The sequence below is a fragment of the Gymnoscopelus microlampas genome (genome assembly GCF_963454915.1).
Source record: "Gymnoscopelus microlampas genome assembly, chromosome: 7".
Lineage (NCBI taxonomy): Eukaryota > Metazoa > Chordata > Actinopteri > Myctophiformes > Myctophidae > Gymnoscopelus > Gymnoscopelus microlampas.
In genome coordinates this window covers 56830176-56846727 of record NC_139944.1, presented here as the reverse complement: position 1 = coordinate 56846727, position 16552 = coordinate 56830176, and the positions used below count along the sequence as shown (strand labels likewise).

At 42.7% G+C, this 16552-nt stretch overlaps 1 protein-coding gene across 4 annotated transcripts in view; it reads right to left on the bottom strand.

Annotated features, from left to right (window-relative positions):
• Nucleotides 1-14543: 14543 nt before the first annotated feature.
• The window catches only part of LOC311049006 (sodium channel protein type 8 subunit alpha-like), a gene marked incomplete at both ends in the record, with an annotated part of 93235 nt that continues 91226 nt past the window's right edge, over nt 14544-16552 (bottom strand). For all 4 annotated transcript variants that reach the window (XM_084062426.1, XM_084062428.1, XM_084062425.1 and 1 more), the window contains one exon: nt 14544-15709. In XM_084062426.1, the coding sequence (XP_083918552.1) occupies nt 14544-15709 (1166 nt within the window). The remainder of the gene's footprint in view (nt 15710-16552) is intronic.

Sequence of the window (16552 nt, the reverse complement as noted above, 5' to 3'; positions counted from 1 at the left end):
CTATTAGCTGACATACCTACACCTACCACAAGATGGCAGTCAAAGCTTTCTCATCGCTGTCTTCTTTTCTCAGTATGTTCTCTCATAATAGTCCAGGGGCCAACACTGATATTTTCACAAATTGGTACCACCTAAGGTGACCGTAAAGTTTTCGTATTTTTGTCTTCCTACATGTCTCTAGTTTATATTTTGGTATGATAACCCTTCCAATCTTGTAGCTTAATGGCAGTTATCACTACCTACCGGCTAATGTATCCGGTAGGAGACACAAAGTAGAATCTTTGTGTCTCCTACACCCGGGCATCAAATTATTGCGACAAAAAACAAAATATATCCATGTATTCAAGGCTTCATGGGGTGTGCAATTGATAACTTCTCAGATTTTTGGTGTTTGCAAAAAGACCGCTTTCCATAAGCTTGTAAAAGTTTACCCTCCTTCGGTCTTGGGTGGTCATAGCTGAATGGGTAGAGAGTCCCCCTGGGAAACTTAAAGAGGAGTTCACCCAAAAAATGATTTATTTTCTATCAATTGCACACCCCATGAAGCCTTGAATACATGGATATATTTTGTTTTTTGTTGCAATAATTTGATGCCCGGGTGTAGGAGACACAAAGATTCTACTTTGTGTCTCCTACCGGATACATTAGCCGGTAGGTAGTGATAACTGCCATTAAGCTACAAGATTGGAAGGGTTATCATACCAAAATATAAACTAGAGACATGTAGGAAGACAAAAATACAAAAACTTTACGGTCACCTTAGATGGTACCAAAATATGGCTTGGCCCCAGGACTATAAGCTGCATATTATCAGAGTTCCTCTACTTGATTCTGCTGTTGTTTTCTATCAGGCTACTCAGGCCTGATTTAACACACACTTACCTAATATAACCCCCGGCAAAAAAAAACATTTAAAATTATAGTATTCTAAATAAGAAGCGGCCTGCAGGATACTGCTTCTGCCTTTGAATATTCTAATATTAGTTTGTAGTGGAAACATTAATTGAAACTAACGAAATGACAAAAACATTGCATTGTATTATTACATGCATTAATTCCTGATGAAGCTGTGTTATGACAGGCTGTATTTTAGAATAATATTTTAATGTGCATTTGCCTAACTAAATGAATGAATGCAAAAATAAATCAATTTCATCAAGAATTGCATAGACTTTAGACATGTATGTATGTTACTGTAGATCTCTTGTGATCTCCTGCAAAAACAAATACATTTTTGACATTATGTGGTTTCCCATTTCAAAGGACTGAACTGTCCCCCTGTCCATAAAGTGCATTTAGGGGTTATTATGTACATGCTCGCGCGCGCGCGCGCGTGCGCGCGCGCGTGCGCGCGTGTGTGCGTGTGTGTGTGTGTGTGTGTGTGTGTGTCCTTTTTTTGTAGAAGACTATTGTAGTTTAGCAAGTTGACCACTAGATGGAACCAGATAGCTGCTAGTAGTTTAGGACCACAGTAGTATACTGATTGAACCTTCTATCAATTAACCATTAAGCTCTCCAGACCACTGGTTCTCGAACCTTTTCATGTCAAGGACCCCCACATGGACACATATTTGCCTGTGGTGTGTTTGTTTCCCCTCTACACCAAACCTCTTCACCAAAAGTAGCCGATCTGCAAGCTCACTGTCTTGACACACACACACACACACACACACACACACACACACACACACACACACACACACACACACACACACACACACACACACAGTGAAAAATGGTAGAACGATACTCGCTCACTGCAAAAGAAATTAAGGAAAACTCCAATAGAAAGACTTGAAAAAATATATAATTTCTTTATTTTAAATGCTCATCAACTGCTCTGTGCTCATATATTAAAAAAAACAAACGTTTGGGTCCTGGCACCTCCTTCAGTGCTATGTAGGTGGATCACAGACAAACATTGCTTTTATAGGGCTCTAGCTCAGCTCAGGTGCTGAGGATGACTACTCAGGGACATTACCGTGGCAATAGTGGGGCGTGGACAGTGGTGTGCACAGACATTTTGAGGCGCTCAAGTAAATGCTACTTTTTTTTCTTTACTTGGTCTGCTCTTTTTTCCCTCTACACCTATACCTCTTTGCCAAAAATAGCCGATCTACAAGCCCACAACGCCTCGCAGCGCGAGGCGTTGTGAGCTTGTAGATCTGCTATTTTTGGCTAAAGTTCTCCTCAGAAAAGGGATGCTAGGTTTCGAGTGGTTATGGTAAAAAGAAAAATCGTATCACATAAAGATTTGGCGGACCCCCTGTAGTAACTCTGAGGACCCCCTAGGGGCCCCGGACCCCCTGTTGAAGACCCCTGCTGTAAACTGAAAATGCCCTTTTTCAAAAGGGCTCTTCTGGTCAAGAGGGCAAAGGGCAGGTGCTCTAGCATCACCTAGAGTCTATCTGTGCACGTCCCTAGGCGTGGACATATCAATGCAGACAACAAAACTGGGGTTACAAGGTGTTGCAATTGAAGACATGAAATTCATTCATTACAGACCATTACATATACAGCCAAGTTAGCATGTTCTACAAAAAACATTTTTTCAAAACATTTCTGAACATTTCTAAAAGATTCTTTCGAAAAACGAATCGCAAAATGGTACGTAATAGCACAAAATAAATTAAAGGATTCCTATCGGTAACACTGGAGGGAAAGGTCTTCATTCATACCATCCGGGTTAACAGACTGTAAATAACAAATCCACCTAGATTCGGTTTATAGGAGTTTAAAGTGTCTAAATCACCACCTCTTCCTAGATTTCTTAAAGGACGACTTCACCACTTTTCAACATATCTTCATATAATAGGTCCTCACTAATGCTCATGATAAAATGGTACATTTTTTTCCTAATCAATCTGTGTCTCAGAGGAGGGCTGTAGACAGTTCAGAAACCCGTCTACCAGTGACATCATCGATGGGGAATCTAAGCTAATAGAAACTGCAGGCTTTGTATTCCTGGAAAGTTGCAATGCAATAATAGATCCCATTGTTCTCGCCTTAATAAAAATCTGAATTAAAAAATTGTAATCTTTTGGGGGGAAAAAATCCTGCCTAACGATGATGTCACTGGTAGACGGTTTTCTGGACTGTCCACAGCCTTCCTATGAGACACAGACCAAGTAGAAAAAAGATTGTATCATTTTATCATGAGCATTAGTGAGGACCTATTATATGAAGATATGTTGAAAAGTGGTGAAGTCGTCCTTTAACTTGTTCTATCACTATGAATGACAGATCTGCCACGGAGTGACCGGCTTCCATAAAGTGTCTTTTCTTAGAATATATACATGCTACACAGTGTAGACAAGGTTAGAAGCCGGTGACTCCATCAAGCCGTCAAGCCGTCTGTTGCTGGGGTGGTCTGCTTTCACCTTTCATATAGTCCCTGATGCTTCCAGATCTATAATGGGAGAAGATAGGAGGGTCAGTGAACAGTTTGGCCCCTTCAGGATCAGCTGACAGAACATGCCAGTGTTTCTCTATGATACTACGTACATCGTTACTCAATGGATTGTAAGTGGTGATGCAGGCACATGAATGTTTCTTTTTGGTCCGCACAACCTGGTTCTGGTTGTTTAATTTGGTTAAAGCAGAGTCAAGCCACTTTCGAGGGTAACCTCTCTGCGTACATGATATCTCTCTCTTTCTCAAAGTCTGAAGGACTACTACAAATGTGTTTTAGTCTAAGGAATTGAGAATATGGTAAGCCTTTTTTCAAAGCAGGGGGTGTGCAGGGGGTGTGGCATGTATAACAGGCTTACAGGACAATTTGCCTTCCTGCAAAAGTACACAGTGTCTAGAAACATAATTTCACTTTTGTTGAACTCCATGTTGAATTTGACGGTAGGGTCAGATTATTTCGGCAGGACACACATCTGTGTAAGTCTTCCTCAGTTCCTTGCCAGATGAGAAAAATATCATCAATATATCTCTTAAATAACAGCATGTTGTGGGTAAATGGATTGTTGTGCCACACTGCACTGTGTTCTAGAAAGCCCAAGGCAATGCCAGCATAATCTGGACTAAATACTGAGCCCATTGGTGCCCCCTGCAGTTGTAGATAAAAGGAGTTTTCAAACAGGAAAAGGTTATTCTGTAAAATCATGGATGTCATTTCCACCAAAACGTTGGTTGGAGGTGTCAGTTCTTCCCTTAAGTCTTAGTAGAATCTTAAGGATTCCATGCCTAAATCATGGGGGAAATTGGTGTAGAGGGAGACCACATCAAGGGTAACTAAATACATGTTGGCGCTGGAATTGGGGATATTTATCTCTGAAAGCTGTTGAGTGAAGTCTCCTGTGTCTCTTAAATAAGAGGGCAGTTTGGTTAAGATGGGTCTCATATGGTGATCAACAAACCCAGAGAGAGGCTCTGTGAGGCTCTCATTAGAGGCCACTATGGGTCTACCTGGACGGTGAGAGAGATTTGTGAATTTTGGGAACACAGTAGAATAGAGGGACAGAGGGATTGTCTTTGGTCAGAAATGTATCCTCTGCTTGTGTTATACAACCCTCTAACAGTGAATCATGGAGAAAGCTGACATTTCCTTCTTATAGGCAAGTGTGGGATCTTTGTCTAGTTTGACATACCAAGAAGTGTTTGAAAGTTGAGATAGAGCTTCATTAACATAATCCGCTCTGTTTAGTACACATAGGCTTTCACCTGTATCGGCTGGACAACAAATGACATGTTTTTTAGACAATGTTGTAAGCATATCGGCATTCTGTTCTCCCAAACCCAAAGTAGACATATACCTGATGTCCTACTTAATGTACACCCCAGATATACTGTGATGGATGTAAAGAGGCCAGACGAACAACCATTATGCAGATGATACACTTATTTATAATAGTTAGTTTAGTCCTATACAGTATAGTTAGTTTAGTCCTATACAGTATAGTTAGTTTAGTCCTATACAGTACAGCCAGGACCCAGGCTAGGGGTCTCACCGTCTCTAGGTGTAACATAGATTATGGACTCCCTCCTTCCCAGTCCCCAAACAGCCAGGCCACACAGGTTTAGAATCCCAAGAATTAAGGATATATTTCATGATTTAAAATAAGTCACAACAGTGTACACATTACCTCAGGGTGGGATCATAAAAGCAAAACAGAGGACAACGCACGCACGCACGCACGCACGCACGCACACGCACACGCACACACACACACACACACACACACACACACACACACACACACACACACACACACACACACACACACACACACACACACACACACACACTATAACAACAGATCGCTGGTGTTTGGAGGCTGACCAGTGTGTGCTGGTGCCAGCCATCTTTGTAGTTGAGCCCATCATCACAGGAGCCAATCACCAGCCTGGTTACACCTATGAGTTAGCCACTCACACTCAGCCACCATTCACACCAGCTGGTACTCAATCAGTCACTCCTCACCACACAATGAGGAGGAAAACATACACAGGAAAATACATATACAGTATGACGTTAGGGGTCATAATAGCTCTGGTCCATAGCGTTAGGAGTTTGCCTTAACGCTATGGGACTTTTGAGCCTTTGCACACGCACCACAGTCTGTGGTAAAAATAAAAAATACACTTTTGGCACTCACCAAAACAAAGACGGGTTTATGGAGTTGAAAGCCTACTCTATAAGTGGGAACACTCTGAGCCCCCCACCTCACGTCTAAAATACACTTTTGGGCCTGAAAAAGAAAATATTTTACCGGAAGGAAAAATCCGGTCAATAGGAACATTCCATCGACCAGATCTGTAGGGGGCGCAGTGGAGTAACCATAAAAATGTTTTTCTACAAAATCTACACAAAAAAAACAATGAAACTTCTTAACATACAGACCAACATGTATTTCACAATGTCCATATTTCTGGTTGGCACACTCACACACTAACAGTACAGTCCTAACATTGATGGATGTCATTTTGCTCACAATGAAGCTCTCTGGGGATCATGCTGGGTTTGTATGTGTGTCCTGCAATGACTGCAGAGCACCACTAGGGGTGGCATACCAGCTCTCAAGCTGTCACTAGTGCAAGGCCCCCCCACCTCCCCATTCTTCACCTAATAAAGTGAATGAAGTAAATTAATCTGTCAGATTATTCATAAACTGTATCTGATCGATTCACTTTATTTCGCATTGAGGCCGATATCTTTATTTTCCCTGACTGTAAGCTGCAGCCAATCAATGTGTTTTCATTGTCCAAGTTAAATGACGGAATAAAAAACGCCTCCCCCCCAAACATCAAACACTCACCCACACCCACACCCACACATGCACACGCACACACACACGCACTAATAATAATATTATTAACACGCAATAATCATAATATGTAGTTTTATTGCTCTACTCTGTGTCTTGCTCCCCCTCCCCCTCCCTGCATGCTGTGTGTAGAGCTATACAAGGCGGTGTGTGTGTGTGTGTGTGTGTGTGTGTGTGTGTGTGTGTGTGTGTGTGTGTGTGTGTGTGTGTGTGTGTGTGTGTGTGAATAACGCCCAAAAGTCTTTTAGCTTCGTCGTTGGACGGTGGTGGGCGGGTGTGCCTCCCCCCCCACCTCCCCCGGAGAAATAGCTGATCTACAAGCTCACCAGGCGGCACAGAGGCAGTGCCTGGTGAGCTTGTAGATGGTGTGTTTCCGGGGCGGGCCGGGTGTGTACAGTCAGAGCGCCGTAGTGTTACAATACAGTCTGACAGCCTATAGGGAGCTGGCCGTGGTGCTGAGTCAGCGCCCGGGCCACTGCATTCATCTATCTGCACTGCAGTACTGTCTGTGTGCCTCCACCCCCCCTCCCTCTCTCTCTCTCTGTGTCTCTCTCTCTCTCTCTCTCTCTCTCTCTCTCTCTCTCTCTCTCTCTCTCTCTCTCTCTCTCTCTCTCTCTCTCTCTGTCTCTTTCTCTCTCTCTCTCTCTCTCTGTGTCTCTCTCTCTCTCTCTCTCTCTCTCTCTCTCTGTCTCTTTCTCTCTTTCTCTATCTCTCTCTCTCTCTCTCTCTCTCTCTCTCTCTCTCTCTCTCTCTGTCTCTCCCTCTCTCTCTCTCTCTCTCTCTCTCTCTCTGTCTCTCTCTCCCTCTCTCTCTCTCCCCCTTATTCAGTGCACCGCATGCATGCACACACACACACACACACACGCACGCACGCACGCACGCACGCACGCACGCACGCACGCACGCACACGCGAACGCGCACACGCACACGCACACGCACACGCACACGCACACACACGCACACGCACAAACACACACACGCACACACGCACACACCTGCTTCCTCTGAAGTAGAGTCTCAGTTGCTGCTGCATCATGACACACCCCACGGCACACCCCCTCCCCCCCCCCACACACACACACACACACACACACACACACACACACACACACACACACACACACACACACACACACACACACACACAGCCAATAAACCAACCAGAGAAGAAGAAGAATTATGTCATCAATGCATGAACAAAGAAGAAGAAGAGCTTCATGTGGTTGAAATGAAACAGAGTTTTAACTGTGACTCAGGGGGGGAGGTGGGGGGGGGGGGGTATCCAATCGTCAGCCACGAAATGTGGGGCATCATCGCTTCGCACTCTCGTTGAAAATCTCGTCATAGGGCGTAAATTAAGCATAAATTAAATATGTTTTCTCATGTTCTCTCGCTCTCTGTCTGTCTGTCTGTCTGTCTGTCTGTCTGTCTGTCTGTCTGTCTGTCTGTCTGTCTGTCTGTCTGTCTGTCTGTCTCTCTCTCTCTCTCTCTCTCTCTCTCTCTCTCTCTCTCTCTCTCTCTCTCTCTCTCTCTCTCTCTCTCTCTCTCTCTCTCTCTCTCTCTCTCTCTCTCTCTCTCTCTCTCTCTCTCTCTCTCTCTCTCTCTCTCTCTCTCTCTCTCTCTCTCTCTCTCTCTCTCTCTCTCTCTCTCTCTCTCTCTCTCTCTCTCTCTCTCTCTCTCTCTCTCTCTCTCCTCAATATGCAGTTTTACATTGTAGTCGTCTAGCAGACACTCTTCTCCAGAGCAACACTTACTAGTAAGCAGAGCAGCGTAAGCATGAACTCTAATCAATAAACAACAGTGTAAATTCACGTGTTGGAAAATAGCTAAAATAGCTGATCTACAAGCTCACAATGTGTCACAACATGTGAGGTGTTTTGAGATTGCAGACAGGCTATTTCCGCAATTTACATGGCCTGTGTTAGCCATAGCACAAGGTTTATTTTGATCACTGGTATCGTCACTCACTTGTATTTCAGTTATTTGCCATATCTTCCCCGAGCAATTTGTGTTTATAAAGTCTAAAAGGCAAACATGAATGTAATTTAGTCATCAACTCAAATGTCATGATATGTGACACGGTGACCCTGACTATGCTGCTCATAGGACTGTCTTTACCGTCATTAACCATTAGATTAGTTTGTTGAGAAGCCATAGTTACACACGGTGACTCCTCCACAATGCAATAACATTTCACATGATGAACGGAAAGTATTTATTTACAGTCAAAATGTCATCTTTAAACCCCCCCCCCCCCCCAAAAAAAAATGACGGCACTCTGACACACACAAACTGGAAGGCTGCTTTATTGTTTGGAAATAGATTCGTGCTCAAATGAAGACAATCTTTCACTGATTCTCACTTTAATAATCCCATGAGGTTGTGCAACACATCGGCCTCTCTCTGACTGTTTTAGTGGCAAGAGATAAACGACAGTCAAAAGGCTTTTTTTTCTCTTCTTTTTTTTTCTTTTTGCGATTAGCCTATTTTCAGCAAAGAAAATAAATTTACCTCAGTCATGCTACAAAGGAAAGGCTACATAAACCAATATGTAAAATCAAACATCGGAAATGTACAGAAGTGTAAAACAGAAGGCAAGCTGTTCTCTTACTGTAGGCAAAACAACCAGTAAGGGGTGATTCGTACACCGTCGTACCGCCAAGTACCAAATTGGGCTTTAAAGCAGAACACACAGAGAGAGCACTTTGTAACTCTATACATGACTCTACGGGATGTTAGTTCAGTCACTCTAGTCTAGAGGTGGTTAATTTTGAATGTTTTGTTTCATCTTTTTAAAAGTCAATACATGATTTTTCTGTCGTGCTCCATTTTTGATTCACTCCCCACGGGTTCAGAGATAATCATCGTCACCGATTTTTATTATTGACAGACTAAATAGGAAGCTAAAAAGGCACGTGCCGTTTTAAGAGATATTGCACCAGAAACAAACACACAGAACTCTTCGATTTAAGACGACTAACCCTTAAAAATCATTTTGATATAACACATCATATTGAAAACAACAGGAAAACAAAAAAAGAAAAGGTCCAACTCAAGGAAACATGAAACAGGGTCAGAGTTGAAACAAGCAAAACAAAGAAATCTGACACATAGGGTACAAGCAAGGACTCTTAGAGGGAGACGCTAATCGTCTGACACTGGCCTCTCTCTGGCTGTGTGTGTGTGTGTGTGTGTGTCTGTGTCTGTGTCTGTGTCTGTGTGTGTGTGTGTGTGTGTGTGTGTGTGTGTGTGTGTGTGTGTGTGTGTGTGTGCGTGGGTGCGTGCGTGCGTGCGTGCGTGCGTGCGTGCGTGTGTGTGTGTGTGTGTGTGTGTCTGTGTCTGTACTGTATGTGTGCCGGTGTGTGTGTGTGTGTGTGTGTGTGTGTGTCTTTGTTAAAGGAGAGCGTGGCCAATATTGAACCTAAATCCCTTTCAATAAGTAAGTGTCAAAATACCCCACGTCTTCCGTGTATTACTCCAGGAAGCGTGAACGTCACGAAAAGATGACGTCAAACGCGTCGATAAGAGAAATACACGGGACACACGTAGAGGGACACGTGGCATTATTGATCTCATCACGTCAGGACGAGAAAAAAACGGGATTTACGCTTAAAATCGGTTAACGTTTTCCTTGTCACGTTGTGGTGAGAATTTGTGGGAAACCCCTATGGGAAAGACATTGTCATGACACCCTATGGTAGAGACACGGTCACAACATGATACCCTATGGTAGAGACATGGTTACAACATGTACAAAAATGTGTGCTGGTAGTGCAATCAGCAAGCAGTGGAGTCGGTACAACACCATGCATCGTACGCTGGTACCCAGGAACACTGACAGGCTGGGCAGGCCAGAGTTTTGGTCATTCTCTGAACATAATCATATTGCACAGAAAAAAACAAAAAATAAATAAAATAAAACATGATCAATTACAGTCTGTGGTTTTTTACCGGGTCTCCCTTTATTACAAGAAGCGGACATAGGGGGGAGTTGAGTTGAAGACGTTATTCTAACGTGTATACTACACATATGTATATATATATCATTAAAATTCATATATATATAATATATGTAGTATACCCTTTGTAGATGTGTTGATTTTTATATAGATTTAAATATAGCTTTTGCTCTTTAATATAGATTCTTTTAGCTTACTTCCCTCTTATGTGAAAAGTGACTCAAAAAAAATCTACTCCTTCTAACATTTATGTCACAGCCTATAAACAAGGGTGACCAGGGGTGTCAGCTGGAAAAGCCATTCTATATGGTCAATAATATTTAGTATTAGAATAATAGCTGTAGTTTTTTAAGTAATTCTGTATTTACAAAAAACTACGCATGCCGTTAAAATAAAATTATATATTACATTATTTATAATCTCTTAAAAAGTCCATTCTTAAACTTCAGCGTTTTGTGCCGTATACAACATAGCCGGAACTGTACAATTATTATTTTTTTCACTTTTCCCAAATGGATGTTACATGTGTGTGTAATTTTTTTTCTTCCATTTTTCTGTAATACATTTCTGTAATCCATGGTTGGTCTTGGAGAAAATGGACGGCAGTAGCGTTTTTATGCTTTTATCATTCAGAGTTTTTATTTGGTTCAAGTTAACACCCACACTAAGTTAACACCCACACTGGTTTTTGGAGATCTCGTCATGCAGCTACTGGACCAATAGAACTCGAGAAGAAGGGATGAGGGATTTATTCATAAACAGGAAGTGACATCACTGCACAACAGGAAGTGCAAAAGCTCTGGTGTGGTGCTTATAGGCTCACAGTACCATAACAATGCATCCAGTGCTCTGTTGGTTATTTGGTATTTGTTATGCAGTTATAGCAAATATGAAGAAAAATGAAGAATGAGATGGTCTCAGAGAGCGGTGTTTCCCAAATCAATTCGTTTCGACACCCTTGGGGGGTTATCCCGTTTGTTTGTTGCTTACAATTCTTTAAATTGTAATCAAACAAAACAAACGGAATAAAAATACAGTCATCTTTCTAAAAAGTTCATTTCTGGCGTGGCCCCGGAGGAGAGCAGCAATTAAACGAGAAATAAATAGTGAAAACAGCAATAATACAGGCTTACAACTCATCACATCGCGATACAAGCTTGCAACGCATCACACAACCGTTGTGAGCTTGACGATTGACTATCTTCACTATTTCACTATTTAGGTCGTATAGTGTTGAATGCATGATGTATTGTTTGGGTCTCGGCTGAGACAGCAAATGAATATTTCAGGGTCTCGAGCGGAAATGTTTGGGAAACACTGCTTCAGAGCACGCGTCATCAAATACGGAACATTTGGGGGCCTGTCCACTGAGCATGGTACGTTTTAGCCTCAGAAAGAATTAAGTGTGATGCTCATAAAACCAGCTTTATAACCAATTGACTCCCATCTTCTCACAGTGGTTCCTATTATCTGTGATTGCTGTTGGGGGTGAGCAACGTTATTGTTTCTTTGTGTTATTGAAATTTAATTGAGACCAGACTACAGTCCATACTGACATAATCCACCAAATGTAATCCGCTACCAATACAAACGCCCGCCTTCGCAAGCGAGCGAAATGTTTGCCGTTTTGTCGCTGAGATGCTTCTAGCCCTATATTTCTAAGCGTCATAAGCAGGAAGCTCTACGAGGGCCCCTGACCGGGTGGCGGGCACAAAGGGGGGCCCCTGACCGGGTGGCGGGCACAACGGGGCCCCTGACCGGGTGGCGGGCACAGAGCCACAAAGCCCAAGATCATTGTCCGTCAGCGTGGCATAAACATAAAAGAGTAAAACAGGTTTTTTTCATAAATACTCTCATCACATTCACTTGCATTTAGTTGCAGAGCTCATAATAATACATCTATAATATCTCCTGAGAAAAAGGGGTGAATTTTTCAAGCATTGCATACATTTCTATGGTCTCATCTCCGTCTAACGATGACAGCAAAAACAACAGAATGGGCGGGGCATACTTCACCCAATCCCACTCTATGGACAAAGGGCAATAAGGGAGTTTAGTGCTTAATTTGTACTCCGTCGGGCGGCTGAGCCGCGCTCCGAAAAACAGCGGATCTACAAGCATCTGCTTGTGGAGGGGCTGTTTTCGGCGTCGCCTCTCCGTTGCACCACGAAGTATAAACCAGGCTTGAACGAGGCAGGTCTCTTTGGCTTCTCCACACAATGTTTTATCATCCATTCACAAATGTCTGTTTCTCTCCCTCTCTCTCTAAACCGGTGACTAACAGAAGACACCCATAAAAAAAAACGCAGTTTCTAGCATGCTTGGTTCCCACATCAAACTAGATTTGATTTAACAAAACTGTTTGAAATGGGAAGTCAGCCGCCAAATCGTACAAAAATCATATCAGCGAATGCCAGGGTGAAAAAAAAGAAAAGAAGAGAAAAAGCAATATAATAGTAAGTCAAATGTTATCCATATCTAAAGTTATAAAATAAACGTTTAACTCATTAAAAAAAAAACTCTCAGCCCTTTCATAAGTCTAACCACCCTCAGAGAAACAGCAGAAATGGAAAAGGAGCTTGCCAAACCTGTGTCGTCCCCACATTAACTCGCACTAAGACACTCTCAAAATGCCCTCTCACACAGAACCAAAGGCAGATGGTATGGTACATTACATAAATGATGATGTTGCATATAAATTATAAATATAAGCTTCTTCTTCTTGTATTTTTTTCTTCTTCCTCTTCTCTTGATTTACAGTGATTCTATTCTCCACTCGTTGAAACCAGCGAAACAGTTTCACCCCAATAAATACACAGACACCCCGTTCCGTAATCTTCCACACTCCACACATCTCCAGAGCAGCAAAAAATTGTTTGGATTCTTTCCCTCTCTTATTCCACAACGTTGGTGTTTCTAAGGAGCCTGATTCATGTGTTGCAAGACGCGATGGCGCTCGACAAAAAAACATTCGTATTCTCTACTGAACAAAGCGCGGACGCATCAAGGTTGACGCGTCGACACCTTTTATCAGTTGAAAATAAGCCAGACTTTTAGAATCCCCAACAGTTTCCACACTCCGTCCCCATCGAGGCAACGATTATTGACATTTTAAAAGTGTTAGAGAGAAAAATAGGATCCATTTTTAAGATCATCAACCCCATATCACTCTTTGTTTAGCAATGATTAACCTCTAACGTTCAATTTTTGACAATGTCTCGATCTTCTGGTCGAGCCACTGTTGTGGTCTGAGTATTAGTGTCTTGTGGACTATGATTATTCATGCAAGATTTCTGATCAAAACATGCCATCATGCAAGTCATTTCTATGCATTGAACAAGCACAATTATTTATGTATTTGTTTGGAAATCTTTCTGAGTAAATGTAAGCCCTTGGCCCGAGTTGACCCTTTAATAAACAGACCCTTAACCAATTGGTGTGAAAGCCCATGTAGAAAAAGCCTTTTGATGTGGGTATAACAAAGATAAAATGAGTAGAAGAGTTAAGTGACATGGGCAAAATGTTGAATATTGTTCTTTTTTTGTGTTCTTTTTTCTTTTCTTTTTTTTAACCTTTTTGGATTTTTTTTTGCCGCTCAAATTAAGTGGAGATACAAGTATATTTTAGCATTAACAAACAAAACAAAAAAAACCCTTCCATTGCTCTGGGTCTTTTTTTGTCTTTCACTCACCAGTCGTTCTTCTGTTTGCTCATACAGAGTGAGCGTGTCGTTTAGTTCAATACGTTTCAACACTAAACGACACAGAATCCCTCATTTGAACCGCTTTGATGATTCTTCAAGCATCAAGCAGTGTCCTTGTTTTTCCCTCTCAACACTGTTTTGCATAAGAATCCGTTACCGCGCTGTGGATTCCGCTAGCGTCCCTCATTCATGCCTCTAAACGTAGAGTCTTTTGTCTCAGTCATAGACCAGCAGCAAAGTGAGCAGTCTGCCTGTTAGCAGACACAGACATTTTCCTAGTGTTTCGTCTGTCGGACGGTCATTCCCTTTTTGTAAAGATCAGTCTAGATGCAACAATGTCACACAGTACGCTGATTATGTTTGGTTTTTACTCAAGTTCTAGTGTCTTGAAGCGGTCGGCCCGGGGCTGCCGCTTAATTCCATCCGCATCAATAAAAGAATGAAGTCTGTAAACAAAATTATTGAATATTATTCTTTTTCTTACTTGCAAATGAAATAATCTGTACATCTGTGTGGGTTAGATGGTTTTTCCTCTCACTTTGCTTGAAGTTACATTATTATAATAATTTATTGTTATTACTGTGATTATTACTTCCGACACACTCCTAACATTTTGATTCCCTGATGTCTTTTTGGTTTCTTCCCTTCTCTTTCCGTCCTCCCTTGCCCTCGTTGTTGTCGTCCTGTTTCTCCTTGTCGGGTTTGGTGACGCTGTCGTACGAGGGCAGGGACGCCGTGGAGGGAGTGCCCTCCTTCTTTTCCTGCTCCTGATTGGTCTTGCCGTTCTCCACTTTGTTGTTGCCCGGCTTGCGCTTGCACTTGAAGCCCCGTCTGGACAGGTGGGCCCGGTAGGCCCTCTGGATGATCTGGGCAAAGACCACCTCCTGCTTGCGCCGCAGGGTGGTGGTGATAGGCTCGTACGACACCTTGGAAGGGTTGGCCGCCACGAAGCGTGTCTCCATTTGCTCCCTCAGCATGTCCAGCTCGCCACTGTCGCCCAGCACCCGCTTGGTGAAGGCGAACAGGATGTCCAGGCAGTGGATGCGGTCGCCGCTCACCATGGGCATGTCCATGGCGATCAGCTCGATGGTGTTGGGCTTGGGTATGCGCAGTGGGTGCTCCAGCGAGTCGGCGAAGTCCGACAGCTTGGAGTAGGTGATGAACTGTGACGCATCTGGGTCAAACTTCTCCCATACCTCATAAAAGGTCTCGAAGTCATCCTCGCTTAACGGGTCGCTGCTCTCCTCCGTAGCCACGCCGAAGTTTTCAAGGATAATTGCAATATACATGTTGACCACAATAAGAAAGGATATGATGATATACATAACGAAGAAGAAGATGCCCACTGATGGGTTGCCACAGTCGCCCGTGTTGGGCGTGCCAGCGTTCTCTAGCAGGGGATCACAGTCCGGGGGGTAGTTCAGGATGGGCAAAAGCAGCCCGTCCCAGCCGGCTGACGTGGTGATCATGAACAGGCAGATCATGCTGTTGCCGAAGGTCTCAAAGTTGTACATGTCGTCGATTCCGGCGCCGTATTTCACGTAGCCAAAGTTTGACATGCCGAAGATGGAAAAAATGAACATGACCAGGAATAGCAACAGGCCGATGTTGAACAGGGCAGGAAGGGACATCATCAGGGCAAACAGCAGGGTCCTAATGCCCTTCGCGCTCTTGATGAGACGCAGAATTCTGCCAATTCGGGCGAGTCGGATGACCCTGAAGAGGGTCGGCGACACGAAATACTTTTCAATGATGTCAGCCAGGAACATTCCTACAGTCAAACAGAGGAACACACAGAGACAACGGGGAGACAATTAGGTCACTGTAACAGTCCATACTAATTACATTACATTTTAATTGTTATTTACTGCTATTCTATTGTAATGGTATTATTTAATTAGAAAAAAACAGACAACATAAGCTGAAGCCACATTGAAGTGTTTTGTGACTGGAAAGCCACTAGGGGGAGATAGAGACACGTGTTTCAATACTGGCCTGTTATACTGAACCACTGAACCAGACTGCAGCAAGTACAAAATATTGGCATCAAAATACGCTTAAAGTACCAAAAGTCAAAGTTACTCGAAATCTCTTGAATACAGCAGATCAAGCTCAGAACATGTCGCATTGAGACACGTTGTGAGCTTGTAGATCGGATATCTATTATTAGAATCTAGAAATTAACGAGTGACTTAAGTGTAGTGGAGTAAAAAGTACAACATTTGCCTCTGAGATGTAGTCCAAGTGAGTACAAGTATAAAGTATTGAATAAAGTCAAAGTTCCTCAAAAGTGTACTTGAGTCATTTTTTAAACTGAAGTGGCAAAGACACATCTCTCTATAATCACATGTTGACAGCAACCAACAGAAAACACGCTAAGTGGGCTACAGTATGTACTAAAATAACAATCTAAAAAACAGTGGTTCTCAAACTTTTTCATGTCAAGGACCGCCAAATTGAAATGTATTTGGTTGCAGATCCTCATCTGAAAAGATTTTGTGCCAGAGACCCTATAAGAGAAGATTGGTGTTAAATTCTTTCAAAATGATTTAAACAAAAATGTATTTTAAAAATAAAAATAGCCAATCTACAAGCTCACGTGTCGCGACCGTGT